This window comes from Thamnophis sirtalis, unplaced genomic scaffold (assembly GCF_051295495.1).
Source record: "Thamnophis sirtalis isolate CommonGarterSnake01/CBP01778 unplaced genomic scaffold, rThaSir2_p1.2 scaffold_11, whole genome shotgun sequence".
NCBI classification, from domain to species: domain Eukaryota; kingdom Metazoa; phylum Chordata; class Lepidosauria; order Squamata; family Natricidae; genus Thamnophis; species Thamnophis sirtalis.
In genome coordinates, this window is record NW_028261391.1 from 482,830 (window position 1) to 510,725 (window position 27,896).

Consider the following 27,896-nt stretch of genomic DNA (forward strand, 5'->3'; position numbering starts at 1 on the left):
TGAGCCTGGTGCCCCAGGCAACTGCCCATCCTCCTGTGGGGTGTCCCTCCCTCGTTCCCCAGGACTGACAAGACCCCCTCCCCCTTCTCCCCCCCCCCAGATATCTTCTCTGGCATGCTGTGTCTCCAACTGGGGGTCTCCCTGTTCCTCTTCTTTGCCGACCTTGAGGGGGTCTATCAGAGGATGGAGGTGAGTGGGTGGGCTGCCAGTTTCCCTAGAGGCAGGGAGGGTAACCCCTACAGGGGGGGAACGGGCTCCTTTGGGCGGGGAGGAAGGGGCAGCCAGCCAGGCCACCTGATGGGGAGCCTCTCTCGCCCCCTCACAGCTTCTCTGCACCCCAACCCTCTGGAGGGTCTACATCCTGATTATGCTGCTGGTCTTCTTCCTGGTCTCCTCCTTGGTGGAGGTAAGCCACGCGTCCCTCCCTCCCCAGGAAAGGATCCGGGGCTGCTGGGCTGGAAGCAAATGGTTGCTGCGGCAGGGAAGCAGGGGGTGGGGGCTGCAGGGCAGGAGCTGGCTTCAGGACCTCTCCCCTCTTTCAAGATGGGCTGGAGAGGGACTCTGTGGCCCTTGGCTGACCCCAAACACTCTTCCCCCTCCTTGAGACCCACCGGGGGGCCCCGATGGATAATCTCTCTGGGCTCTCTTGCCACCCATCCAGGCTGAGGGTTGCTTTGTTCCCCCACTTCCTGAGTGGGAGGAGCCTCACTCACCCCCCCCCCCCCACGGAATTGGGCTGCTCTCTTGTCCTCCCACCCACACTAGGGCACAACCCCCCCTCCAAGTGGAAGGAGTGGGGCAGGAGCCTGGGAGGCAGCAGGACAGAAGCGCCCCTCGCCCAACCGGGAAAGGGAGGGGGGCAGCCTTGCCAGGGCTGGGCAACTCCCCCTTTTTCATTGCCCCTAGCAGCCCCCCCAAAACCTCCCCCTTGCCGGGTGGGTGGGGCTCTGGAGCCCCTTCAGCGGCCAGCCAGGAGACCCTCTTCTCCCCCTCCTTCCCTCCCCTTCCAGGACGGCGTCCTGCAGAACCGGCGCCTGTGGCTGCTGATCAAAGCGCTCTGCCGCTTCCGCTCCTCCAGCCGGTACCGGGTGTTGCAGCGGCAGCTGGAAAGGGAGGCGCTCTGGCCGCCCCTCCACGGGCGAGAGTGGGCGGACGGCAGCCCGGCCTGTCTCAACGCGGCTTTCGAGCCGGAGGAGCCCGCCGCCCACCCGGGAAGCCGCCCCCGGCCAGCCAGGCGCGGCTCCGTGCAGCCAGAAGGGAGCAGCCGCGGGGACTCTCCCGCCCAGCCCCGCAAGGAGAGCCGTTCCTGACAGCGCTGCTCGGACCTTTCCCCACGCGGATGCGCCCTAGTCGGGGAGGGAGCGGCCCAAGGAGTCCGGAGGGGCCAAGACACGCGGGGCTCTTGAACTCCTTTGGCCTCGGTCCCCGCGCCGTCACGGCTGCAGGCTCCCCTCTGGGCGGGGAAGGGAGCTCGCAAGAAGAAACGGCCCCGCTGAGCGACTCTCACTTGCCACGTCCTCGGCCTTGGGACGCCTCTCGCGGCTTCCCTCCTCCCCGCCCTCCCAGGGAAGCCTTCTCCCCCGCTGGGAGAGCGGAGGCTCGGCGCGCGCGCTCTTGGGGGGCCGAGGCGGCGGTGATCCCTGGAGGGAGCGTCTCCCGGGGGGCAGCGACCCAACTGGGGGAAGAAGCAGGAGCCGCAGCCGCGCTCCGTTGAAAAAGAATTGGCTTTATTGGCAACGGACGGAGGGGGGAGGAGGAGGAGGAGGGCGGACCCTCGGGGAAAGGGAGGAAGGCGGGCTCGGCTCCTAGTCGTGCTCGAAGCCCGGGTTGGAGAGGGAGCCCAGGTTGCGCTGAGCCGCCGAGGTCCGGGACCGTCTCCTGCAAGAGAAGGGCGGCCTTAGACGGCAGAAAGGCCGGAGGGGCCCCGGGAGGCAGGGTCGCCCCAATTGAGGGGGGGGGCTCGGGTGACGGGGCTTTAAGGGGCAGCTCTGAGACCCGCCCCAGAGAAAGGCCCCCTCCCTCCCTCGGAAAGAAGCCGCCCCCTTCTCCCCCCCCCGCCCCCTCCCCGACCGCCCCGGAGCGACTCACCTGCGCCTGCACGAGCAGACCAGCACGGAGACGACCACGGCCAGCAGGACAACGCCCGCCGCCACGCCCAGCGCGATGTAGAGGGGGAGCCGCGGATCCCCTTGGGGAGAGAGAAGGGGGCGGTCGGCGGAGCTCGGGCCGACGGCTTTGCGCTCCACGGGGCTCCGTTCCCACAGCGCGCAAAGCCGGCTGCTCCGGGCAAAGAGAATATTGGATAGGCCTAACTTTGGCTGGGCGAACGCAGAGAACGGATAGATTCTCTCACCGGGGCCCTCGGGCAGACACCGCCCAGTGCCTGATTTTTATCCCGTAAAGGATGCTGCCCTTCGGTGGTTAGACGGCCTGGCTATTGGCGCTAGTCGTCACTTATAAAGCCCTTCATGGTATTGGACCTGGGTACTTGAGAGACCGCCTGCTGCCAATCACCTCCACCAGACCGATTAGATCCCACAGACTAGGCCTCCTCCGAATTCCATCCGCCGGCCAGTGTCGACTGGCAACTACCCGGAGGAGGGCCTTCTCTGTGGCTGCTCCGACCCTCTGGAATGAGCTCCCCGTGGAGATTCGAACCCTCACCACCCTCCAGGCCTTCCGCAAAGCCCTCAAAACCTGGCTGTTCCGACAGGCCTGGGGCTAAAAAGCTTCTGCCCCCCCTCCTCGAATGGTATGACTGTTGTGTGTTTTAAATTATGCATTATTACGTTTTGTTTTTTAAACTTCTTGTCTGTATCCCCCTTCCCTGGTTTGAATTGTGAGCTGCCCTGAGTCCCCTTCGGGGAAAAGGGCAGCATATAAATACAATAAACTGAACTGAACTGAACTGAACTGAACTGGGTTTGGACCTCGGTCTCTCTAATGTTCATATTTCTCTGCCTCTTTCACTTCCGTGGAATGCAAATAGAGGAAGTCCTCAACTTACGGCTTTAACTGAGCCCGGAATTTCCGTGGCTAAGGAAACATTTAAGAGAGCGTTGTCCCATTTTACAACTTTTCGTGCCACAGCTGTTAAGTGAATCACCACATGTGTTTGTGACACGGTCGTTCAGTGAATCTGGCTTCCCCAATGGACTTTGTTGGAAGTTCAGAAAAGCCCCCCCCCCCCCCCGGTGACCCTGGGATGCTGCAACAGTCATAATCCTCAACCAATTGCCAACCTCTGAGTTTTGATTGTGTGACCCCGGGGGAGGGGCAGCTGTTGTAAGGGTGGAAAATGGCCATACGTCACTTTCCTGGTGCAATTCTGACTTTGAATGGTCACTAAATGAACTTTCTGTAAATTGAGGACTAACTGTATATATTGCAAGTCAGATATGATATGCCATACGCTAAATGGTATTGGACCTGGGTACTTGAGAGACCGCCTGCTGCCAATTACCTCCACTAGACCGATTAGATCCCACAGACGAGGCCTCCTCCGAATTCCATCCGCCGGCTAGTGTCGACTGGCGACTACCCGGAGGAGAGCCTTCTCTGTGGCTGCTCCGACCCTCTGGAACGAACTCCCCGTGGAGATTCGAACCCTCACCACCCTCCAGCACCCTTCCGCAAAGCCCTTAAAACCTGGCTGTTCCGACAGGCCTGGGGCTAAAGAGTTTTTGTCCCCCCTTCTCGAATGGTATGGTTGTTGTGTGCTTTTAAATTGTGTATTGTTTGTTTGTCTTTTTATCCCCCGTTTGTACCTCCTTTCCCTGATTGAGTTGTGAGCCGCCCTGAGTCCCCTTCGGGGAAAAGGGTGGCATATAAATGAAATAAATCCTAATCCTAAATCCTAAATAAATAAATGCCCCAAGCATCACCCGCCCGCTTCCCCTTGGAGCGCACCAGGCAGGACCGTTTGGAAATGCAGGGCTGGGGGCTCTCAGCTGGGAGCCGAACTGACCCCCCCCGGAGCCCCCTGGGGACCCACCATCCAGGGGTTGGGAGAGGGGCTCCGGGGAAGGACTTTACCTCCTGGTGGCTCCTCGCAGAGCTCCCCTTCGAATTCCTCCAGGCATTCACAGTGGAAGACCGCGGAGCTGTTGTGCCGCATGCAGATCCCGTTATTCAGGCAAGGATTCGGCTGGCAGGGGTCGGCTGCACAGGGAAGGAGAAGGGAGAGTGGGGGTCTTTGGAAATGGGCAGCCCTCCTGGCTGTGGCAGCCCCCAGCCCTCCCTCTGGGGTGATGGTGGCCACCAGGGCGAGGACTGGCAGTTCGGGGGCAACACCGTTGGGCTTCATGGATCTGCGAAGCTCGACTGCTCTGGGCAACATGCGGCTTTTGGGCAAACTGTGGTTTATGTTGGGGGTGGTGGTGGTGTAATGCAGTGTTTCTCAACCTTGGCAACTTGAAGATGTCCGGACTTCAACTCCCAGAATCCCCCAGCCAGCATGCTGGCTGGGGGATTCTGGGAGTTGAAGTCCGGACATCTTCAAGTTGCCAAGGTTGAGAAACACTGGTGTAATGAACCAGCCCAGAAAATGGGTTAATTTGACCACCTCCACCTGTTTCCCAGCCCTAGAGGGAGGAGAACGCTTGCTAAGGGCCGGGGGGGGGGTGTCCCTGCCTTAGGAGAGGGCTGGGTGTTTCTTGGAAGCCCCCCAGGAGATCTGAGATTGCCTGGAGGGCAGGCTGGGAAGCTGTTTTATAGACTCCAATGAGAGAGAACCCTTGTAGCTCAAGGTTGAAATGAGGGTCCTCGGGGCTCTCTGAGTTTGGTGGGTTTCATGACCCAACTAGGCAACATCATCAGTGCTGGAAGGGAGGGAGGTTTGCTTTCACCCTCTTACACTGATGATGTTACCTAGTTTGGGTATCGTGATGCCTGCAAGAAAACAACCAAGCTCAGGGACCCCCCGGCACCCCTCATTTATAGACTCCTGTGCAGTTACCCCTCCTCTCTTTGGGGGCACCAAGAGAACAGCCAGCCCCACATAGGACGGCTCCAACATGGGGGTCTGATGGTTCTCTTCTCTGGAGTGGAAACAATCTCTGGGATGGGCAAGAGGGACCCAAAGCAGCTTGTGGGACACACTGATTAAACCCATGGATGGTGTGTCTGTGTGTGTCTGTGTGTGTGTTTACCTTCTGGCGTGACCCGTGTCTCGCAGAGTAACCCTTCGTAATTCTCCAGACATTCACAGTGGAAGGTATCTGGGCTGTCGTCCAGCACACAGGTCCCATTGTTGGCACAGGAGTTGGGCTCGCAGGGGTCAGCTGTGGAGGAAAGGAGGAACACGGGGGCTCGGAAAGGGGCAGCCCTCCTGGCTGTGGCAGCCCCCCAGCCCCTCCATCTGGGTGGGGTGACAAAGGCCACAAGGGGCTGGTGCCCCTTCAGGACACAAGGCATTTAGACCGGAGGTGCGTTGATAACTTACTACCAGTTTGGCGATGCTCCCGCGCATGCACAGAGGTGTCCGGGCGAGTGGGCAGAGCCTCCTGCTGCAGCTATGACCAATTTGGCCGATCCAGGCCGAAAACCGGCCGCAACCCACCTCTGATTTAGACTTTGACACCGCTCGGCAGGGATTTCCAGCCCCCTCTAAGCAGCTTAAAGAGTCAGCCTCTTGGCCCCCCAACAATCTGGCTCCTCATTTCATGGAAATTTCATGGCATTTTCATCCTTCCAACGTGGGTAAAATGAGGATCCGGATTGTTGTTGGGGGCAAAATGCTGACTCTGTAAACCGCTTAGAGAGGGCTGAGAGCCCTATGAAGCGGGATATAAGTCTAACTGCTATGGCTACTAAGATGGAAGGCCAATGAGTCAACCTTGAGCCGGTCAGGATTGAACCCTTGGGCAGAGTGGCCGAGTTTGCCTGCAATGCCGCATTCTAACCGCTGCGCCGCACACACAGGGCCCTCCTGCAGCTCAACAGTATTCCCCCACCCCCCCACCCCGCTCCCCCGGGAAGACTCACCCTGATAGCAGCCGCGGGTGAAGTTGAAGATGCGGCAGTGGAAGTCCTGGGGGCAGCCGGTGGCCTTGCAGTCGAGGCTGGAACTGTCCCTGCAGACGCAGTCTTGGCTGCAGTCATCGGCCATAAAGCGGTCCCCCACCTGGTCAAGAAAGGGGGGGCAGGAGATGGACGGGGGCTCCCCAGAGGAGGAAAAGGCCCCACTGGACCAGCTCCTCAGCTTTCCCAGCCCACGGGTGAGCAGTGGGGCCGAGGGCCAATTTCACCTAGGCGGACTTGGGGTGCTTATAGAATGATGAGGAGAGCCCCCTCTCCTCTCCACAATTGCGAGGGAGGGTCTCCCCCCCCTAAAGGTCTGCTTTGGCTCAAGATTCTGCATAGCTTTTCAGAACAACGAGTAGAAACTGCGGGTGATTTTGCTTAGTACGTGGGGGGGGGGACACTTGATGTAGGTATTTATGGATTGTGCTGGTGTTGAAAGCAGGAGTGTTGCGGTGGCCAAGAGACAGAGCTCTTGCCTCACCATCAGGAGGTTGTGAGTTTGATCCTAGATAGAGGCAGATATTTCTCTCTCTGGGCACAATGAGAATAAATCTGCTGAAGAAAACTCCGCATTGGCGACAGGAAGGGCATCCGGCCATTAAAATACTCTGCTGGCTCCATTCAGCCGCCCAGACTTCACCCCGCAAGGGATTGCGGGGTCGTTAGAAGAGGATGCAGACGATGCTGACTGGTGTCAAAAGGGGCTTCCGGGCTGAAAGGATTCGCTGCCGATGTCATTGTTGCCTGGGATTGTTTTTGCCCATTTGGGGGTCCCTTTAATGTCTCCCCCAGAGCTGGAGCAAAGCACAGGAGCTCACCCCGCCCTGTGGCAGCACTTGGGTCTCAAACATGGCCTTGCCAACCTCCAGCCCAGCATCCTCCCCACGTGAGCCACTCCGCTCCCCATTTATGGATCAAGCACCGGGGACCCATGTGCCTGAGAGTTTCACATCCATGCCTTGGATTTTGAGGGACCCTAAGCTGGAAAGCTTCCTTCTGCCCTTCCTTAGTTGAGGGGTGGGGCCCGAAGGAGCCCCGGGGGAGGGGGGAGGGGGGAGAGAGAGAGCCCCCTTACTGGAAGAGATTCTCTGCTGCAGCTGGAGGACCTGGGAGTGGGGACCCTCAAAGAGGGTGATGGGGTGGGGGGGAGGCAGGAGTGGGCCCCGTACCTTATAGTATTTGCCCAGGAAGCTGCAGCCGCAGTCCCGGAAGGGCACGCAGTCAAAGCCGCTGAGGACGTAGCCAGACTCGCACTCGCAGCCTTCCAGGCAGGGGGAACTGCAGCTGGCGGGGGCCGCCAGGTCGGAGCACGACGGGGGACAGGCTGACATGCAGGGGTTGTAGCGGCTGTGGGGCTGGCACTGGACGGCTGTGGGCGGAGAAGAGAAGCCTTGCGTGGGTCTGGGCCAGAGCCTATCCCTCCTCCCACCCTGGGCAGCCCCCTCCCTCTGTCCCACGAGGATGCCATGGGGCAGAGCCTGGTGGTGCCCGTCAGCGCCCTGGGAGGGTTGGGGCAGTGACCCCACTGGCTCCCCTGCCCAAGGGGGTGCCAGGCCAGGCCACCCTCCTGAGATGCCCCCCCACCCCGAAGAAGGAGGCTGCTTCTCACCGCAGCCGCTGGCTGCCCTCCAGTCGGCCACCGAGAGGCTCTTGCTCTGGCAGCCCTTGGCATACTGCTCCAGGATGGGGCACAGACGGGCGCTCCGGTTGGCTTCTCTGCACATGTCAAACACGCAGCTCCTGCAGCAGGAGGAGAAGCAGGAGGTCGGCATGGGGGAGGGTCAGTGGGCCAGCACTGCACAGGGAGGGAGGGGCCTCTGCAGGGCAGGTGAAGAAGGGGGCTACAGCCCCGGAGGAGAGGGAGGGAGGGCAAAGGGGCAGAGAAGCTCGGAATGTCTGGTGGCAGGAAGTGGGCGAAGGCGGAGCCTCCCAGGAAGGGCATAGGCGGGAGCTAAGAAGTTATGCAGACCCCCCCTGATCCCTCCTGGCCCCACAGGGGGGGCGATGGGGGGGTGGGGTGGAGAAGAAAGCCGCACTCACTGCAGGAAGGGGTCGGGGTCCTGGTGGGCCAAGCAGCCTCGGAAGGGGCCCTTGGGGTCTGCCAGGATGCCACAGGCGGAGCTGCCACTGAACACCTTGATGTCCTCTTCGGAGCAAAGGGGTGAAAATCCCACGTCCAGCTCAGCCTCCTCCGGGGGTTCTTCGGCCATGCGGTTTCGCCTGGAAGGGAAAAGGCTTTGCAGGATCCCTTGGAGGAAGGGAAAGAGACTACATGGCCTCTAGTACCCTTCTAAGTGGATTCTAGGATTCCACTGCAGGACAGACAGAGGTTTGTGTCTCCGTTGGCGGGGCCCATGCGGGTCAGTTCTGAGGCTGCTGTCCATTCACAGCGCCTGGGATCGTGTGGGCTGTCCTCTTCAGGGAAGGGGGTGCTGCTGGTGGTGGGAGGGGGCTCTGGTGGTCCTGGAGAGGACTCAGCCTGCCCGTCAGAAGTGGCGATGGCTGCTCCCAGGAGCCCCTACCTCAGGCGGGAGGAGCCTCTCTGGACGGGGACTCTCCAGCTCTCCCCGAAGGTCTGGACGTCCTTGACCAGGGTGCCATCTGGCTTGGCAAAGTCGTTCTTGAACCTCCCATCAAAGTTGCCACAGAGGCCCTCCAGGCTCCTTTTATAGCTGTTGGGCAGCAGGATGCCTGGCCAGGGGAGGAATCACAGGGTAAGAGGGTTGGGAGGGACCATGGAGGTCTTCTAGTCCAGCCCAGGAGACCTCACGCTGTTCTTAAAAGCCTCCCTCCCTCCCATAACTTCTTGTGGCAAGCGGTTCCACTGGTTAATAGTCCTCACTGCTAGGAAATTCCTCCTTCATCCCAGTTGCTTCTCTCTCTGATGAGTTTCCATCTGTCGCTTTTCGTCCTGCCCTCTGGGGCTTTGGAGAACAGGCGGACCCCCCCCCTCTTTCCTGGGGCAGCCCCTCAAATACTGGAAGACTGCCAACGTGTCTCCACTGGTCCTCCTTCTCTCTCTCGACTGCCCAAACCCGATTCCTGCACCCGTTCTTCTGCAGAGATGATTTCCCCCAAGGCAGAACCCCAGGGGAGCTCCGGAGGGTCCTTGGTCTGCCCCCTCCTCTCCCCCCTCCCCCCCAAGCCCCCACAGCTGCTTCACCTGAATTCTCCAGGCCGTCAAAGCTGACCGAGAGGCCAAAGTCGGACTCCAGGAAAATCTGCCTCCCGCTCTGCTGGATGCGAAGCCCCTCGTGAGGTCGCGCCGGGGGCTCAGTGGCCACTCCGTCCACCTGGGGGGGGGAGGGGAGATGGCAGCATGACCCCTGTTCTCCAAAGGCCACGTTAGGACTCAGCGACCGCCATAAGTACATGCCAGGTGCCAATCTCGATCATGTGGCCACAGAGGCGCTTCAATGGTCATAAGTGTGAAAAATGGTCACAAATCACTTTTCCCAGTGCCCTTGTAACTTCAAATGGTCACAATGCGATTCACCCCGTTCACAGGCAGGAGCCACTTAGCGCAGGGCTCTCCAACCTTGGCAACGTGAAGCCCGGCGGACTCCCAGAATCCTCCAGCCAGCAAAGCTTTTTCTTTCGCTTCACCTTACGACCTTTCTTGCCACAGTTGTTAAGTGAATCACTGCAGCTGTTGCGTTGTTAAGGGAATCTGGCTCCCCCTTGACCTGGCTTGTCCGAGGGGGGTATAAGGGGATCACGTGGTCCCAGGATACTACGACCGTTGTAAATACGAGCCAGTTGCCAAGCGTCTGAATTTTGATCCTGTGACCATGGGGAATGGCGCAACAGTCGTAAGTGTGAAACGTGATCATAAGTGACTTTTTCAGTGCTGTTCTATCGTTGAATGGTCACTAAATGGATGGCTGTAAGTCAAGGACTACCTGCATTTCCCCCTTTCTGCCAGTGGGGGGAGGGGGCCCTTTTCTGGGGATGCCCTGGGGGGGGGAGTCTGGCACCCACAGCAGGAGGGCTTCAGTGAGCCCAGGGGCCACCCTTCCATGCCCACGGCCCCTTCCCTGGCTCAGGGGCCCCGCAGAGCTGAAGCTGGGGAGGGGGCTTCGGAGGCCTTCCAGGCTCAGGGTGGGCGCAGGGCTGCCGGGAGGGCCCTTACCACCAGCTTCCTCCTCTGCCGGAAGAGCACCGTGTGGTTGTAGACGCGGATGCGCATCTCCTTCAGCACGGAGGGCTGGCCGGAGCCGGCCACCAGCCGGTTGGTCCCTTCGATGCTCAAGGGCTCCAGGCGTTCGGAAGCATCGGGCCGGGTCTGGGCCAGCACGTAGGTGTGCAGCCCCTGGAAGTGGTGCAGGAGGCCGTCGAAGGTCAGGTAATGCGGGTCCCCCGTGACCAGGCAGTTGCCGAACCCTGGAGGAGGGGAGGAAGCGAGATCAGCCAGCGGCTTCTGCAGCATCCCGGGCGTCTCCCGGCGGAGGCTTCCCCAATGGGACCAGCTGGGCCGGGGGCTTCTCTTTCCTAGCGGCTGCTCAGTGGGAAAGACCCACCCAGCCCGGGCTGCTCTTGGGGGCCAAGGACTCCGTGGGGTGGACGGGGCTGAAGACCCTCCTCCAGATGCCACCTGGACCACGCCTGGGTTGGGGGCTCCTTGGGGCTCTCTGAGCTGGGTGGCTTTCTTGCATTAAAGCATCAGGGATAGAAGAGGGCTGGGCTTCCAGAGAGGAGGAGGAGGAGGAGGAGGAGGGGGAGGAAGAGGAGAAGAAGAAGAGGAGGAGGAGGTGGAGGAGAAGGAGGAGGAGGAGGGGGAGGAGGAAAGGGGAGGAGGAAACTGCGGGGTCCTTGGGGTCTGAGCTGGGTGGCTTTCTTGCAGGCATTAGGTTACAGCATCAGGGATAGAAGGGAGGAGGAGGAGGAGGAGGAGGAGGAGGAGGAGGAGGAGGAGGAGGAGGAGGAGGAGGAGGAGGAGGAGGAGGAGGAGGAGGAGTTGGGTGATGTTTTTGGTAGACATTTCATTACCCAACTGGGTAATATCATCAGTGCCACTGAGTACAAAACAGGAAGCTTGGAGAGCACCCAGGACCCCTCAATTTCAAGCCTGAGCTAGAGATATTCTCCTGGGGTTTTCCCAGCTGAGCCCCTAAAGGCTGGGGGGGGAGGGGGGGAGTGGGGGTTAGGGCCGCCCTTATCAGACGGGGCTGCCTCAAGGGGTGGGGGTCTCCTTCTGCCCAGCTCCTCCCCCCCTGCCCCCCCACGGCTGGCACCCCTGAGCCCCACCTGTGGGTTTGCAGTGCAGCTTCCCGTCTTTCTTGGTATCACAGACCTCCCCAGGCTCACAGCCGAAGTCCTGGCACTTGATGGCCCCCCCTTTGCGACAGCGGCACTTTTGGCTGCAGTGGGGGGTCAGCCAGCTCTCCCCGATCTGCCAAAGGGAGGGGGGCCTGGGGGTTAGTTCAGGGCCACGGGGGGAGGCCCCTTCCGCAGCCTTGTGGGGCTGCTGCTCACCACCGTGGCTGACCCCCCCCCAAGGCCAGACAGCTGGGGGCAGAGATTGGGGGCTCCGATCCCCTGCAGGCAGGAGCCCCCCCGCTTACCTTGTGGTACCGGCCGTCCTTGTCCTGGCAGCCGCACTGGCTGAGGGGCACACACTGGTCGTCGCTGAGCACGAAGCCCTGGTGGCAAACGCAGCCTTCCAGGCACTGCCCCCCCGGGGGCTTCTCACACAGCTCCCCCGCGTAGATGTTGCTGCAGGTGGGCGGGCAGGGAGGGGCACAGGGGGAGTAGAAGCTGTTGGGGGGGCAGGGCAGGGCTGGAGGGAGGGAGAGGGAGGGGGGGGGCAGCCAATTAGCCATTGTTGGTTCTCGATTGCAAAATGCATTTGCTGCCCATCTCGCTTCAAAGCGACTCTGGGGGGCTCACAGGCCCAAAAACATTTCAACCCCCCAAGACCAACATGCACCCCACAAGGAAGCCCTGGACTTATGACCACAAGGAATGGCGAGAATAGAGCCGGAAGGGACCTTGGAGGTCTTCTAGTCCACTTCTCAAGCAGGAGGCCTCATGCGTTCCAGACAGAGAGGATGGAGCCCCAAACCTCCGTTGCTAAGCGGGACAGTTCTTAAGTGAGTTTTGGCCCATTTTGCAACATCTCTTGCCACGGCTGTTGAGTGAATCTGGCTTCCCCGTTGGTTTTGCTGATCAGGTCACTAAAGGGGATCATGTGACCCCGGGGCACTGCCACCGTCATAAATATGAGTCAGCTGCCAAGTGTCTGAATTTTGACCACATGACCCTGGGGATGCTGCAACGGTCGTAAAGTGTGAAAAATGGTCACAACTCACGTTTTTCAGTGCTAAGTGTAACTTTGAACGGTCACTAAACAAACTGTCGTAAGTCGAGGGAAGGTGGGGTGACTCTTACTTAACCCACCAGCTCCAGCATGAAGCTCCCCCATTGGGTCCCCAGGACGCCTGGCAGGACTCGCTCTTAGGACCATTCCAGAAAGTCCGGAGTGGGGGAGCCATTCCTTCTCCTGCCCACCTTTGCCCACCTTTCCTCTTCCGCCTCGGCGCTTCCTCCCTGGCCTCCCCCCCCCCCCCCCGGGATCGGCCTCCCCGGCTGCTTACGGCAGAAAGTGCTGTTCCTCCACTGGATGGCCACCCCCTTGGCCTGGCAGGTGTCCACGTAGGCTTGCACCACGGCACAGAGGGTGGCGTGCATCCCGTCGTACTTGCACATGTCGTAGACGCAGGTCTGGATGAAGAGGTCTGGCTGCACCAGCGGGTGGCAGGGCACGAAGGCTCCGGATCGCAGGACCTGGCACTGCTCTTCCACGGAGGGCAGGTCGCCCGGGGCACAAGGGGGCCCCAGCTCTGGGCGGGTGTCTGGCAGGCAGCTGCAAGGAAGGCAGGCGTGGGGAGGGGGTGTTGGCTGGGGGAGCAGGGAGGAAGCGGACCAGGCGCCTCTGGAGCTGAAGGGAAAGGGGGGGCCCCTCCAGCCAAACGTTTCACAACCGACTTACAATTATGAGTTGGCGTCAGATGCCTCTGATGTAGAATGGAAAGGAAGGAAGGAAGGAAGGAAGGGAGGGAGGGAGGGAGGGAGGGATAGCAAGTGGGGACCACACACCTTGAGTCTTCAGGATCGTCCACCTTCCAGCTGTTCCCAAACTGAGTGACGTTCTTGGCCTGGGAGCCGTTGGGCATCAGCAGCTCATCCTCCTTTTGGCCGTTGTAGTTCCCACAGAGGCCACGCACCTGGGGAGAAGAGGGAGGTTCAGGTGAGTCGCTGGGGGGCAAATTCAAAATACGAACCCCAATAAACAGCAGGGCCATGTTTCCATCGCCTGGTGCAACGGGATGCTTCATTACTCAACTAGATAGAACTCTGATGATGCTACCTAGTTGGGTCATGAAACGTCTGCAAAACAACAACAATCCAGCTCAGACAGCACTAAGGATCCCACAGTCCTCCTCTTCCTTCCCTCCCTTCCAGCACTGATGATGTTCCTTAGTTGGGTCATGAAAAGTCTGCAAGGAAACCACCCAGCACAGAGAGCACGAGGGACCCCACAGCTCAACCCTGGGCGACAGAGACTCCCTGCCACGGGCACAAGGGCATAGCTTGACCTCAGTCAAACACTTTGTGCCAACCCATCCTCTGAGCCAGTGGATGCCCAAGAAGCTGAGTGTATTTAAAGTGGGGGCTTCATTGGTGGGAGGCACACTCTGAGTACAGATTATCTTATTTTTTTTAAATTATCATATATTATTATTATTATTTTAGTTTAGTTTTAGTTTTTTCCTTCTGTTGGTTCAAGTTTGTAATTTTCCTTTGCTGAATAAAAAATGGAGTTGAAGAAGCTTCTTGGGTGAGAAGTGAAATTATTTCAGAGAAAGAAACCCAGGAGGGTCCAGGGGGCAAAGGTGCCCCTGGGTCTCTGCTCTTGGGTCTGGGCTTCCCCCCATCCACAGAGGACCAGAGAGCTTCTAGCGGTGATATCCCCAGTGGGATTCCTTAATCTCAAGCCGCGGTCTCTGAATGGCCATCGGTTGGAAGATGGGCAACGGATGGATCCTTGTTTGGGAATTCCCTAGAAGTCCTCGACCAGCTGCTTCTGGGGCAGGGATGGCGGGTTGAGAAGGTCCTGAGGATGACACGGTGTGTCTGGGGAAGACCTCCAACCTCCAGCAGAGCTGCGGCTGATCTTTGCTCTCCAAAGGCAACGTGTCACCTGGATGGATCCCCTTCCACCCGGGACTCACCTGGGAGAAGTAGGAGCTGGGCAGGCTGATCTCCAAGTACTGATTCCCATCGTATTTCACCATCAGCCCAAAGTCCGTTTCCACCACCATGTAGTTGCCCACGTTGGAGACGGTCACCGAGTTTCTCTGGGAGCGGCTCTCCACGGGGCTGTAGGCCCTCTCCTTGTTCAGCTGCGGAGGGGCGAAAGGTTGTGAGTCAGCCCTGGGAGGGAAGCAGAAGGCACCCCCAGGGCCACCCCAGGCACCCGGGGGTCTTCCTCGCTTCCTCACTGGGAGAGCCAGGCAACTCCTGGCAGTCCTCGACTTACAACCATCCATTTAGTGACTAAAGTTACAACGGCACTGAAAAAAGTGATGTATGGCCATTTTTCACGCTTACAACTTTTGCAGCATCCCCAGGGTCACTTGATCAAAATTCAGACGCTTGGCAACGGGTTCATACCTATGACGGTTGTAGGGTCTTGGGGTCATGTGATCCCCTTTTGCGACCTTCCGACAAGCAAAGTCAAGATTCACTTAACAACCGTGTCACTAACTTAACAACCGCAAGGATTCACTGAACGAGGGCAAGAAAGGTTATAAAATGGGGCAAAGCGCGCTTAACAAATGTCTCGCTTAGCAGCGGAAATGTTGGGCTGAATTGTGGTTGTAAGTCGAGGACTACCTGTACTGGGCTCTTCCCAAAGGATTGGATAACCCTGGAAAATCAAACCAGCCATGGCTATAAATAGAGAACTAATCAACCCCTAAACCAGGGGGGTCCAACCGTGGCAGTTTTAAGACTGGTGGACCTCAACTCCCAGCATAGCTGGCTGGGGAATTCTGGGAGTTGAAGTCCACCAGTCTTAAAGCTGCCACGGCTGGACACCCCTACCCTAAACTGAAGCTTGATCAAAAGTAACTGGTGACGGAGCTCAGAAGACCCGAAGCCACCCAGCCCCCCTTTGTACCAGGATCTTCTTGTCCTTCTGGAGAGTGATCCGCAGGTCGTAGACGTCCACGTGGACCTCCCGGAGGTAGGTGGCTCCTCGTAAGCCCCGGTCTTCGTTTTTCCCCGTGACGTTGAAGGGGGTGACTGTGCAGAGGCTCCGGGCATCGCAAGCAGTGACCAGGGTGTACAGGCAGGTGCCCAGGAAGGTGTGCATCACTTTGTCAAAGGTGTAATAATGGGGATCGCCCACCACGTGGCACGATGCCCGGCCTGCAGGACGCAGAGAGACTTTGGTAAGCTTAAGGGGGGCAGAGTTTCAGGTTCTCTTGGCAATCACTTAAATAGGAGCCAGATAGGGTCGCAATTGGTGCACTAGGCGAACCTGGGCAAAGGACTGGGTGCTGCCACAAAAACCCAGCACAATCCCAGGTTCCATTAACAGAGGGACGGAATCAAGTTCACCTGAAGGGTAAATACCACTTTATAAGGCCTTGGAAAGGCCACACTTGGGATACGGCATCCAGTTTTGGTCGCCACGATATATAAGAGATGTTGAGATTCATAGAAAGTGCAGAGAAGAGCAAGAAAGAAGATTAGGGGACTGGGGGCCAAAACATAGGAAGAACGGTTGCAGGAACAGTCTACTCTGATGAAAAGAAGGACCAGGGGAGACATGATAGCACTCTTCCAATGTCTCAGGGGCTGCCCCAAAGAAGAGGGAGTCAAGCTATTCTCCAAAGTGTCAGAAAGCAAGACAGGGAACTGAATGGGAACGAATCAAGAAGATTGGCTTCAGCAGGGGGGTCGGACTAGAAGACTTCCAAGGTCCCTTCCTGTTCTGCCGTTCTGTTATCCAATTCATCTCTCTCGTTTTCCTCTCTCAGTGTGTGGTCGACCAAACCACGCCTGTCTCTGACGTTTCTAAGGAATTGCTTTGTGGTATTAGAAGATCTCCTCGGTGCCCTTGAAGTGCCAGGCAGGCTGATTTCGTTGGCGGTTCTGTTAATTCTCCATCCTGCCCGTCATGAAACATATGCCAGTCCGACATGCTGAACTTACCCTTGGTGTAACAACCCAGTACTCCATCCTGAACAGCGCAATTCTCCTGCACACCACATTGCCATGGGGTGCATGTGATCTTGTTGTGCCCGCAGGTGCATCGATTTTGGCAGGACTCATCAGTGAACCAATTCTCCCCCAGCTGCCAAGAAGAAGAGGAGAAAAGGGTAGGTTGGAAAGTCACCGAGACCCTCAAAAAATGGCCCCTCCTCCCTCCCTCCCTCCTAGGATGTTGATGGCTGCAGCCCTCCCCCCCCTTCCCACTGGCTCAGCCCCTCCCATCTCTGCTGGCTTTCCTTGCCCCCTGGAGTCCATCTCTGATTGCCTGAGCTCCGGAGCCTGTGCCGCCTAGGCCATTTCTGAAGATTGGCTCCGAAAAGGCATTCCTGTGCTTTAGGCCCCCCTCGAGCACAAAGTCCAGAAGGGGTTTCCGAGTAGAAGCAACACTGTATGCGCATGTGCGAAGGAACATGGCTGCCGGGCTTTTCGCTCCGGCGTCCACACTGGAAAAATAGCCAAAAGAAGGAGAAATTGCTCCTAGAAATCGAGCGTGAGAGAGACCAGGGCGCGAGCGATTTCTCGGAGGGTCTGGTGTTGGCAGTGGACTGGAGAGATTTTGCTCTCCAAGGCTGCCTTTTACAAAAAACGCCGACGCCGCTCGGAGGTGCCCGGAAGACGCCGCGGCTCAGCTGATTAGTGAGGCGCTCAGAGACACCACCCGGTTGCCATTCGGAGGCTGAAGAGAGATCAGGGCAAGAGCGATCTTGCGGAGAGTTTGGTGCTGGCAGCGGAGTGGTGAGATTTTGCCCCCCGAGGCTGCCTTTTTGCGAAAGACGCTGACGCCGTTCGGGGGCGCCCGGAAGACGCCGCGGCCCAGCTGATTCAGAGCGGCCTTTAAAGACTCCGCCCGGGTGCCGCTTGGAAGGCATCGCGACCCAACTCGGTTAGAGGCGTTGGATAACTATCGTTGGAGGTTCGTTGGGACCCGGCTGACCTGAGAGAGCCTTGACTCTCCTCCACTTGCTGGCTGAGAAAAATCTCTCCCCCCCCTTTATGCTACTTTCTTTCTCGTCTGTGTGTTTGGTTGCTGTGGACTTGCATTGGATTATTCAGTGCCCCAGGGAGAAGGCGGTTAGCCTGGAACAGCACTGGGAGAGAATGGGAGGCTGTCTTCATCTGCTGCTACTGCATCCCCCTTCCTCTCCCCTCGGCTTGGCCTCCCCTGTTGGTGCATTCTCCCCCCCACTGGGCCGTTGCCATTGCCATTGCAGGGCCTTTTGTTGGGTGGGACTAGACTCCTTTTGGAATGCGGCTTTTGGACCTTTTGGAGTATATCTTCATCTGCTCTTTTATCTACACTTTCATCTGCCACGGCCATTGTTGCCTGATGCCGCCTTGGACCTGCGGCCACAGATAGCGCCACTACTGGCCGAGCGGGGGTACTTACAGTACATAGAAGGCCCTCTGCTTGCCTTAACCATCTTGGACTTTTTTTGGACCTTCCCAGAACTATTCGCACTTTAAACCAATCAATTTTTATGCGCAATTTATAATTTCTTTCTTTTCTTTCACCTTTTTCTTCTGTCTTTGTATGGGTTATGCTTGAGGTACGCTTGAGATGGATGAATGTCCCACTTTTTTATGATCATATTGTTGTAATTTTGTGTTTTTAACTTCTTACGTGGGGACTGTTTGGGGGAGTGTATGAGTATGCGTGATTCGGAGGACCTGCCGGGAGTTGCGGGGGCCACGGGGGTGGTTGAGGGGACCAGAGACACGGGAGAGGGTCGGGGTATTGCGGTCGTAACAGGGAGGGGCAGATACGGCGGGGACTTTAGGGCAGGCCATTACCGGGGAAGGAGGGTTCGCTACATTACAGAGATCCCTCCTTCCGGCCCTAGGAGTCCCACTCCAAGACCAGATGGCGCAAGTAGTCAGGACCCTGGTCTCAGGCTGTTGTCGCTAAATGCCAGGTCTGTTGTACATAAAGCTCCTCTCGTCCGGGACTTAATTTTAGACGAGAGGGCAGACCTGGCATGTATTACTGAGACCTGGCTGGGCCCAGAGGGAGGAGTCCCCCTTGTAGAGCTGTGCCCAGAAGGATTTCAGGTGCTGCATCAGCCGAGAGCCCAGGGAAGGGGTGGGGGTGTGGCCGCTGTTATCCGAGAGTCGTTAGTTCCTCGTAGGGTCCCTGCTCCGGAGATTGTCGGGTGTGAGTCTTTGCTGTTAAAGTTGGACCTCAAGGGTCAAGTGGGTCTGCTGCTAACGTACCTGCCTCCCAACAGCGTTGCAGCAGCCCTCCCCTCGCTCCTCGAGTCGGTAGCCGAGCTGGCAATTGAGTTCCCTAGGTTGATGGTCCTGGGGGACTTTAATTTGCCGTCGCTCGGTGAAAACTCTGATGGGGCGCAGGAGTTCATGGCTTCCATGACAGCCATGGGCTTGACCCAAGTAATTCGGGGCCCAACCCATTCAGCGGGACACATGCTTGACCTCGTATTTCTCTCGGAGCAGTGGATTTGTGATCTTGGTCTGAGGGGGAGTGACATCATACCCCTGTCGTGGTCAGACCATTGCCTACTGAGGCTCGACTTCCGGAGGCCAAACCCCCACTGTAGGGAGGAGGAACCGACCAGGTGGTTCCGCCCCAGGCGTCTTATGGAGCCAGTAAGGTTCCAGACAGAGCTTGGGGTTATTCCTGACTCTTTCGCCCACAATCCGGTGGAGACTCTGGCTGCTGCGTGGCACTCGGCAGCGTCGGAGGCCCTCGACCGGATTGCGCCACTGCGGCTCCTCCGAGGCGGCGGATCCCGGAGACCCCCTTGGTTCACCGAGGAACTCCGGGAGATGAAGCGCCGGAGGAGATGCCTAGAGCACCGTTGGAGGTCCGATAAGTCCGAATCGAACCGGGCAATGGTAACCACCTGCACCAGGGAATACACCAGGGCACTTAGGGCAGCAAAAAGATCGCACATAGCCACCCTGGTAGCATCCGCTGAGTCCCGCCCAGCCGCCCTGTTTAGGATAACCCGCTCCCTATTGAACAAAAGGGAGGCGGGGGAACCCTTGCAGGGCAGAGCTGAAGAATATGCCCAATTCTTAGCGGACAAAATTGCTCGGTTTCGGTCGGACTTGGACTCCACCCCCGCAGTTCCAGCCGAGGCGCAGGGGGACCAAGTAGAACAGCTCTGGGTTGAGTTTCAAGACGTTACCCCCGGGGATGTGGACAAGGCCATGAGAGCTGTAAGTACTTCCACCTGCGTTCTGGATCCGTGTCCCTCATGGCTGGTTACTAACTGCAGTGAGGTGACACGAGGCTGGATCCAGGCGGTTGTGACCGCCTCCCTTCGGGAGGGGAACTTCCCCGCCGCACTGAAAGCGGCGGTGGTGAGACCCCTCCTGAAGAAACCATCCTTGGATCCAGCTGTTCTTAATAGCTATCGTCCAGTCTCCAACCTTCCCTTCCTGGGGAAGGTTGTTGAGAAGGTGGTGGCCTTCCAGCTCCAACGGTCCTTGGAGGAAGCAAACTACCTAGACCCCTTCCAGTCAGGCTTCAGGCCCGGTTACAGCACAGAAACCGCTTTGGTCGCATTGATGGATGATCTCTGGAGAGCCAGAGATGAAGGACGTTCCTCCATCCTGGTCCTCCTTGACCTCTCAGCGGCTTTCGATACCATCGACCATGGTATCCTTCTGCGACGACTGCGGGAGGTGGGAGTGGGAGGCACCGTGTTACGGTGGTTCTCCTCCTACCTCTCGGACAGGTCGCAGTCGGTGTTAGTGGGGGGGCAGAGATCGTCCCCTAGGCCCCTAAATTATGGGGTGCCTCAGGGTTCGGTCTTATCCCCCCTACTATTCAACATCTACATGAAACCGCTGGGAGAGATCATCCGCAGGCACGGGATTAGATACCATCAATATGCGGACGATACTCAATTGTATCTGTCCGCCCCGTGCCAAATCAATGAAGCGGTTGACGTGATGAGCCGGGGTCTTGAGGCCGTTATGGACTGGATGAGGGTGAACAAGCTTGTGCTCAACCCAGAAAAGACCGAGTGGCTATTGTGTTTCCCTCCCAAAGATTTGGCTATTATTCCACCACTCAGGCTGGGGGGTCAAATTTTATACCCCTCAGAGAGGGTTCGCAACTTGGGAGTCCTCCTGGATCCACAGCTGTCATTTGACCACCACTTAACGGCTGTGACCAGGGGGGCATTCGCCCAGGTTCGCCTGGTGCGCCAGTTGCGACCCTACCTGAATCGGGAGGCTCTCACAACAGTCACTCGGGCCCTTGTGACCTCTAGGCTGGAATACTGCAATGTGCTCTACATGGGGCTGCCCTTGAGGAGCATCCGGCGACTTCAGCTAGTGCAGAATGCAGCCGCGCGAGTGATTGCGGGTGCACCCCGATTCACCCGCATAACACCTATCCTCCGCGAGCTGCGCTGGCTACCTGTTGATCTCCGGATGCGCTTCAAGGTGCTATTAATCACCCATAAAGCCCTACATGGCAGTGGATCTGGATACTTGAGAGACCGCCTTCTGCCAATTACATCCCTACGACCGATAAGATCTCATAGATTAGGCCTCCTCCGTATTCCATCGGCCAGCCAGTGTCGGCTGGCAACTACAAGGAGGAGGGCCTTCTCAGCAGTAGCCCCGACCCTTTGGAACGAGCTCCCCGTGGAGATTCGTACCCTCTCCACCGTCCAGGCCTTCCGCATAGCCTTGAAGAACTGGCTCGCCCGTCAGGCCTGGGGATAGGATAGTTACCCGCCCGAATGATGAGTGTTTGTTGTTTGCTATTTTATTACATGTTTTGTCCTACTGTCTGTATTCCCCTTTCCCAGTTTTTGTGTGAGCCGCCCTGAGTCCCCTCAGGGAAAAGGGCGGCCTACAAATTCTAATAAAATTCTAAATAAAAAATTCTAAATTCTAAACACTGTGTGCTTCCCTTTCACCAAAGCCGTCACTTGAGCCATCTCTGCTAATTCCATGGGGCTCTGCAGCCCTTCGTCCATTGGGGGAATGGAAGCATCCTCCATGGCTTGGCATAGAGTTTGAGTTTGAGTTTATTATATTTCTATGCCGCCCTATTCCCCGGAGGGGACTCAGGGTGGCTCACAACCAAAGTCTTCTTGCTGCTCCCAGCATACGTACATAGCATCGAAGTTCCCGTTCCCCCCCCCCAGTTCTTTCTCCAATAAGCCCAAAAGGAAAGTCCCTAGTTTTATTTTTATATCCACTTGAAGAATATTTTGCATTAAGAGGTGAATCCTACTCCAATGTTTATTTCTTTGTTTTGTCACAGGCCCAACACAAATGATGGGTTTGCATTCCCAACGTACACTTGAAGTACTACACATTTTTTGAGAGTGGGCTGTATACACCCAGTGGGAAGGGAACAGCGTTCCGTGCGCCTTTAGTCATGCCAGCCACATGACCACAGAGACGTCTTCGGGCAGCGCTGGCTCTTCGGCTTTGAAACGGAGGTGAGCCCCCTAGAGTCAGGAACGACTAGCAGGCAGGTGTGAGGGGAACCTCTCCATTTACCCTTATATATACCCCAGTGTTTCTCAACCTTAGCAACTTGAAGATGTCCGGACTTCAACTCCCAGAATTCCCCAGCCAGCGAATGCTGGCTGGGGAATTCTGGGAGTTGAAGTCCAGACATCTTCAAGTTGCCAAGGTTGAGAAACACTGATATACCCACTCATTGTCATTGTGACAGCCCCTCAAATACTGGGATGCTGCTGTGTCCCCCCCCTCTCCTTTTCCCTAGACTGGCCAGATTCAAATCCTGCACCTGTTCTTCCCGTGTTTTAGTCTCCATCTTAGCCGCTCTTCTCATCCCTTTTTCCAACGTCTCCACCGCTTTTTTGCAGTTTTGTGACCCGGATGCAGGATTCCAAAACTGGATTCTGTATTCCAGGTGAGGCCTTACTAAGGATTTACAAATCGGTCCTAATACTTCGCCTGGTATGGAGTATGGTCCCTTTGCTGTGAAGGTCTGCAGCCAAGGAAGCCAGGCCACTCCGGGTCCCCCCTGCCTCCCAACCCCAGAGGAGGAAAACCCACCTGGTAGTAGTTTCCCTGGCCATCCACACAGCCGCAGTCGGCCTCGGGGACACAGGTGTCTCCACTCAGGACGAAGCCTTCGTCGCAGAAGCAGCCGTCCGTGGGGAGGGGGCTGCACGGGGGGAGCCCTGGGGGCTTCACACAGCTGGAAGGACAGGAAGTCCCGCAGCTGCTGTAGTGGCTGTTGACGGGGCAGGAGACGGCTGGAAGGGAAGAAGCCTCAGTCACGGGAGGGGTCTCTCTCTCTCACACCAGCACAGCCTTTCACACAGGCCCCCCTCGGTTCTAGTTGGGGGGGGCACGTGATTGAGGAGGGTGCTGAGCGGGACTGTTGCCCAGGAGAGGAGAAAGGAGGAGGAGGAGAAGGGAGGAGGAGAAGGATGCAGTGAGTGGGAAAAAGAAGAAGAGGAAGAGGAGGATGAGGAAAAGATAAAGAGGAGGACGAACAGCCAAAGGGAAACTGAGAGCAGCTTCACCCAGTCGGAGGGGGAAGAGGGGGGAGGTTGGGCCATCGGGGTGCCCCAAGACTCAGCCCCTTCTCTTTCGCAGCTCACATGAAGCCACTGGGGGAGATGGCCCCCAGTTGGGAGAGGGCTGTTATCCACACATTGCTGACACCCAGGGATAGAGGTCCCGGGTGCGAGGGCAGGTGGCATGGCGTGGAAGTCCTGCCTCTGGCCCTGGAGGCTGTGAGGGTCCGGAATCTCACTTCAGAAGCCCCCCCCCCCGGCTACAGGACAATATCAAGTTCCTCTCTCGGGGTGGGGGTGGGGGCAGAACCCTACAACCAGGGGGGTCTTCTACACTCAAAACTCCTGCTTGTTCCCCATGCTTCTGTCTTGTCCATTGTGTACAAGACGTAAATGAATAAATTATCCATCCACAGGATGGATGGAAGGGAAGGAAGGAAGGAAGAAGAAAAGAAGCAAGGAGAGGACATAAAAGGAAGGAGGGAGGGAGGAAAGAAAAGAAGGAAGGCAGGAAAAGTCATGAAAGAAGAGTGGAAGAGAGGGAGAGAAATAAAGGAAAGAAAGGAAGAGAAAGGAAGAGAAAGGAAGAGAAGGAAGGAAGGAGAGTTGCTCTTTGGGCTCCCTCCCTCGCAGCCACCTGGCTGTCCAAATCTAGTCCTCTGGTTCTCCTGAGCCAGTCCCGGGTCTCCTCGGACGCCTCCCTGCCCAGCTTCCCCTCCCCCTGTCCCCAAGCGCAGCACTTACGACAGAGGGTGGAGTTCCGCCATTCCACGCACAGCCCAGCGTTGGCGCAGGAGGCCGCGTAGGCTTGCAGCCCGTGGCACACGGAGGTCTGCTGTCCTTGAGTGAGGCAGACGTCATAAATGCAGTTCTCCAGGAAACGGGCGGGGTCGACCAGAGCATGGCACTGCCCGAAGGGCCCTGGGCAGAAGGGGAAGCAGTCAGCATGGCCGCCCCAGGCCCTCCCAGGGGTGGTGGTGGGGCATCCCTTTTGCTGAACAGACAAAGGCAGGACCCCTTGCCCAGGGGAGAGAGCGTGAGGATTGGCAAGCAGACATGGGGCGCGGCTCACCTGTGCCTTTGTCTCAGCCTGGGCCCCATTGCAAAGCTTCTGCCCCCAAGCATTAGCCCTGCTCAAGGGGCCGGTCCAGTGTGCTGCCTTGCAAATGAAACAGCTCTCTGCCCTCCATCTGAACACGTCCGACTCGCACTTCTGAGGGCAGCGAGTGTGAGCTCAGAACGAGAGAGGCAGCAGTTCCACTGGGGAGCCATTCTGCTGCCCCACCAGGGAGCTTTACCTGTTGGATCTGCGATCAGGCGGCAAGCAGAATTCCTCTGAATTTCCTCTTCCAGCTTTGGGTCACATAATTCTGCTGGGCTGGAACATCTGCCAAAGGCCAGAGGGGAGAGGGGGCTCAGGACGATCCCATTAGGGTCTCCTCCTTATGGGGAGGGAGGAACCCTGAGTAGGCCCCCCCTCCCACGAAAGATGAAGAGGCATGATGGGAAGCCCCTTTCGACCCCTGGAGGGTCCTTCATCTGGAAATCCCTTCGCCTAGCCCAACAACTATGAGGGTTGGGGAGGGAGTAAGTAAGGCAGTAAATAATAAAGGAGAATATTCATAGCTCGGAGTTGAAATGAGGGGTCCTTGGTGGTCTCTGAGCTGAATTATTTTCTTGCAGGTATTTCATTGCCCAAAGTAGGGAACATCATCAGTGCAGGCTCTGTGCACCATAGCAACGGCACCTAAGACTTATATGCTGCTTCACAGGGCTTTACAGCCGTCTCTAAGCGGTTTACAAGGCTCAGCCTTGAGGTGGGCCTTCATTTGAGCCACCTTGGAAAGCAGGAAGGCTGAGGCAACCTTGAGCCGGTCAGGATCAAACTCCTGGCAGTGGGCAGAGTTTGCCTGCATTGCTGCCCTTTAACCACTGCAGCACCCTCAGTGCAACCAGGCTCAGGGACCCCTTGGAAGCCTTTGAATATTAGGAGCTCCACCTAAGGGGAAGATACTTGTAGCGCTAAGAGACTCCCATCCCTGGAGTTCTTTGGGCCATCCCCTCCACTAAATGTGCCTCTGTGAGATGGAATATATTCCCAGGAGGAGGGAGGGAGGGAGGGGAGGAACAAAGACAGCTCAATTCCCACAGTTTGTGTGGGAGAAAGAGGATGAAGATGGCTCCTCCCTAACCATTCCCAGAGCTTTTGCTTTAGAAGGGTGGTTTGCTGGCTTTACTTTGGCAAGAATCTGTCTTTAGGCAAGGAACAAACAAGACCTTTCCTTGGAAGAACCGCAATATGCTTTTCTTGATTTGGGGAGCCTGAGACTCAGCTCAGTCTAAGCCAGCAGAACATACATGCTACTGTTGTCTGGGACAAGCCAACTGTTTCCGAGTTGAGTTGAGTCTCCCGCAGGTTCTCCATCCGGCTTGAGGTTGTCATCGCCCGGATTCCCATTGAAATTACCTTTGGAGGGAGGGAAAGAGGAAACGCTTATTTCTGGCGCCCCATTTCTTTACCTGATCAACGCTTAAGCCTTCTGTTTGAAAGGGAGGCTCCCACCCTCGCCCGGGCACCAAAGAGCTGCAGGGCCAGAAACCGAAACTCATCCAGGAGAGAGGAGGAATCTCCTAACAGGGAGGACAATTAATTCCGAGTGAAATGACTTCCCTCCAGAAGCCGTGGGTTCTCCATCACTGGAGGTTTTGAAGAAGAGACTGGACGGCCACTTGGCTGGAATGGTACAGAGTCTCCTGCTTGAGCAGGGGGTTGGTCTAGAAGACCTCCAAGGTCCCTTCCAACTCTACCTCTGTTATTCTGAGCCCCGATCTTTGCTCCTGCTGATTCCAACCCTTATCGTCCTTCAAGAGTTGCCCACTCTTGTCCATAGAAGGTCCCTCCCATGCAGTGGGGAAATTCATTTTTTTTCACTCCTGTTTTCTGTGGGCGTGGCTTGGTGGGTGTGGCTTAGGGGAAGGATACTGTGAAACCCCCATTCCCTCCCCACTCGGGGGCCAGCCGGAGGGGGCATTTGCCGGTCCCGCTACCGGATCTTCAGAACCTGTCAGAACCTGCTGGGCTTCACCCCTGTGCTCCCATCTCTCACCACACAGGCCGCAGAGCAGCCCCTGGTATTCGGCCGGCATGGCCACCTCCACGTAATGGTTGCCATCAAAGCGGACACTCAGGCCAAAGTCGGTTATCAGGATGACGTAGCTGCCACTCAAGCGCACCACTATCTTGTTGCCTCCGATGTAGACGGGCAGGTTCCTCCGAGTGCCGTTGACCTGGGGAAGATTTCCCAAAAGAGTCACCTCCTGCCAGCCTCAACGAGGGAGGCTCCTCGCTGCTCTTCCCCAGGTGGGAAGGAGCCCCCTACCCTAAAAGCCCAGGCCCTCCCCAGCACACGGCTGCGTCTTTCCTTTCCTTCCCCCTCTGGGCTCAGGCCAAGCAACTGGATGGAGGCTATTCCCTCCTCCTTGTTTTCTAAGAATGAGGTAGGCCAGTGGTTCCCAAACTTGGCAACTTTAAGACTTGTGGACTTCAACTCCCAGAATTCTCCAGCCAGCAGAGCTGGCTGGAGAATTCTGGGAGTTGAAGTCCACAAGTCTTAAAGTTGCCAAGTTTGGGAACCACTGAGTTAGGCTAAAAAACTTCCCTTCCTTCTTCCTTCCAACCAGAATCCCATCCAGCCTTCTGACTGTGTCTCTCTGCGGGATGGAGGTTAAAAACAGCCTTCTGTGACACGGGCAGCTTGCAAAACGCAGGCAGGCAGGCAGGCAGGCAGGCAGGCAGGCAGGCAGCCCTCCAGGAAGGGCCACAGCCGAGCCCAATATCTCTCTTGCTAAGCCAGACAATGGTTAAGTGACTTTTGCCCATTTTACGACCTTTCTCTGCCCCAGTTCTCAAGTGAATCGCTGCGGTGGTTAAGTCAGGAATAGGTTGTTAAGTGAGTCTGGCTTCCCCATGGACTCTGCTAGTCGGGTGGTTGCAAAAGGGGATCACGTAATCCGTCATAAATATGGGTCAGCTGCCAAGCCTTTCAGTTTTGATCAGATGACCCCGGGGATGCTGCAATGGTCATAAGTGTGAAAATTGGCCCTAAGTCACTTTTTCCAGTGCCGTTGTAACTTTGAACATTCACTATGTGGATGGCTGTAAGACAAGGACTGCCTGTAGTATAGAATGAAAACACACAACAGCGGAGCTAAAAAAATTAACCATCCTACCCCCTTCTAGCACTGATGATGTTCCCTAGTTGGGCCATGAAACGTCTGCAGGAAAACAGTCAAGCTCAGAGAGCCCCAAGGACCCCACAGTCTTCCTCCTCCTCTTCCTCCTCCTCTTCTTTCTCCTCCTCCTCTTCCTCCTTCTTTTCCTCCTCCTCCTCTTCCTCCTCCTCTTCCTCCTCCCCCTAAACCCCTTTCCCTTCTAGCACTGATGATGCTCCCTAGTTGGGCCATGAAACGGCAGCAAGAACCAAGTCCAGAAAGCACCCAGGGATCCCTCCTATGTACAACTATCATGTACCCCTCTGTTCCTGAAGAGCGTAAAGAGGGACGCATCCTTTGCCTGCACAGGCCCCTCTTGCTATTTTCTGGAGTGAACGTCTCCACGCCACGCGGAAGAAGCAGTGCCTGCAGCCGGCCTTAGTGATGGGCTTTGGGGTACCCCGATCCCACCCAGGAGCCCCCAGAAGGAGGGTCCCCTTACGTTCACTTTCCTGTTCTTCAGCAGGGACACTTGGCTCCCGTGGACGGCCACGTGCACTGAGTGGACGTAAGACACGGCCCGGTTGGAGCCCCGGTGCTCATTGGTGGTGGAGACGTCAAAGGCCTCCAGGCCACGGGTGGAATTGGAGCAGGCTTTGGCCAAGGTGTAGGTGCAGTTGCCCATGAAGTGGTGGACCTGCCCGTCGAAGGTGGTGTAATGGGGGTCTCCTGAGGCAGTGCAGATTGAGGGGGCTGGGGGAGGGGGGGGACAAAAGAAATAGCAATAGCAATAGCAGTTAGACTTATATACCGCTTCATGGGGCTTTCAGCCCTCTCTAAGCGGTTTACAGAGTCAGCATATCGCCCCCCAACAACAATCCGGGTCCTCAT

At 57.2% G+C, this 27,896-nt stretch overlaps 2 protein-coding genes across 2 annotated transcripts in view; one reads left to right on the forward strand and one right to left on the reverse strand.

The window, feature by feature from the left end:
* Positions 1–1,929, forward strand: part of LOC106548587 (putative cation-transporting ATPase 13A5) — a 74,726-nt gene extending 72,797 nt beyond the window's left edge. The window contains exons 50-52 of the mRNA XM_087724998.1: positions 101–189; positions 326–406; positions 1,011–1,929. Of these exons, the coding sequence (XP_087581124.1) occupies positions 101–189; positions 326–406; positions 1,011–1,310 (470 nt within the window). The 3' untranslated portion in view covers positions 1,311–1,929. The remainder of the gene's footprint in view (positions 1–100; positions 190–325; positions 407–1,010) is intronic.
* A 130-nt stretch (positions 1,930–2,059) lies between these two features.
* LOC106548588 (zonadhesin) lies at positions 2,060–27,756 on the reverse strand. The gene is made up of 23 exons (XM_087724999.1): positions 27,508–27,756; positions 25,901–26,081; positions 25,152–25,260; positions 24,092–24,180; positions 23,538–23,714; positions 22,324–22,526; positions 16,249–16,390; positions 15,209–15,459; positions 14,259–14,429; positions 13,123–13,250; positions 12,621–12,889; positions 11,589–11,803; positions 11,272–11,416; positions 10,157–10,407; positions 9,188–9,317; positions 8,547–8,715; positions 8,065–8,244; positions 7,634–7,764; positions 7,194–7,393; positions 5,986–6,124; positions 5,151–5,282; positions 4,036–4,161; positions 2,060–2,188 (listed from the first exon to the last, which is right to left on the reverse strand). The coding sequence occupies exons 1-23, from the start codon at positions 27,688–27,690 to the stop codon at positions 2,085–2,087; spliced, it is 3,825 nt and encodes a 1,274-aa protein (XP_087581125.1). The 5' UTR covers positions 27,691–27,756; the 3' UTR covers positions 2,060–2,084.
* Between the last annotated feature and the right edge of the window lie 140 nt (positions 27,757–27,896).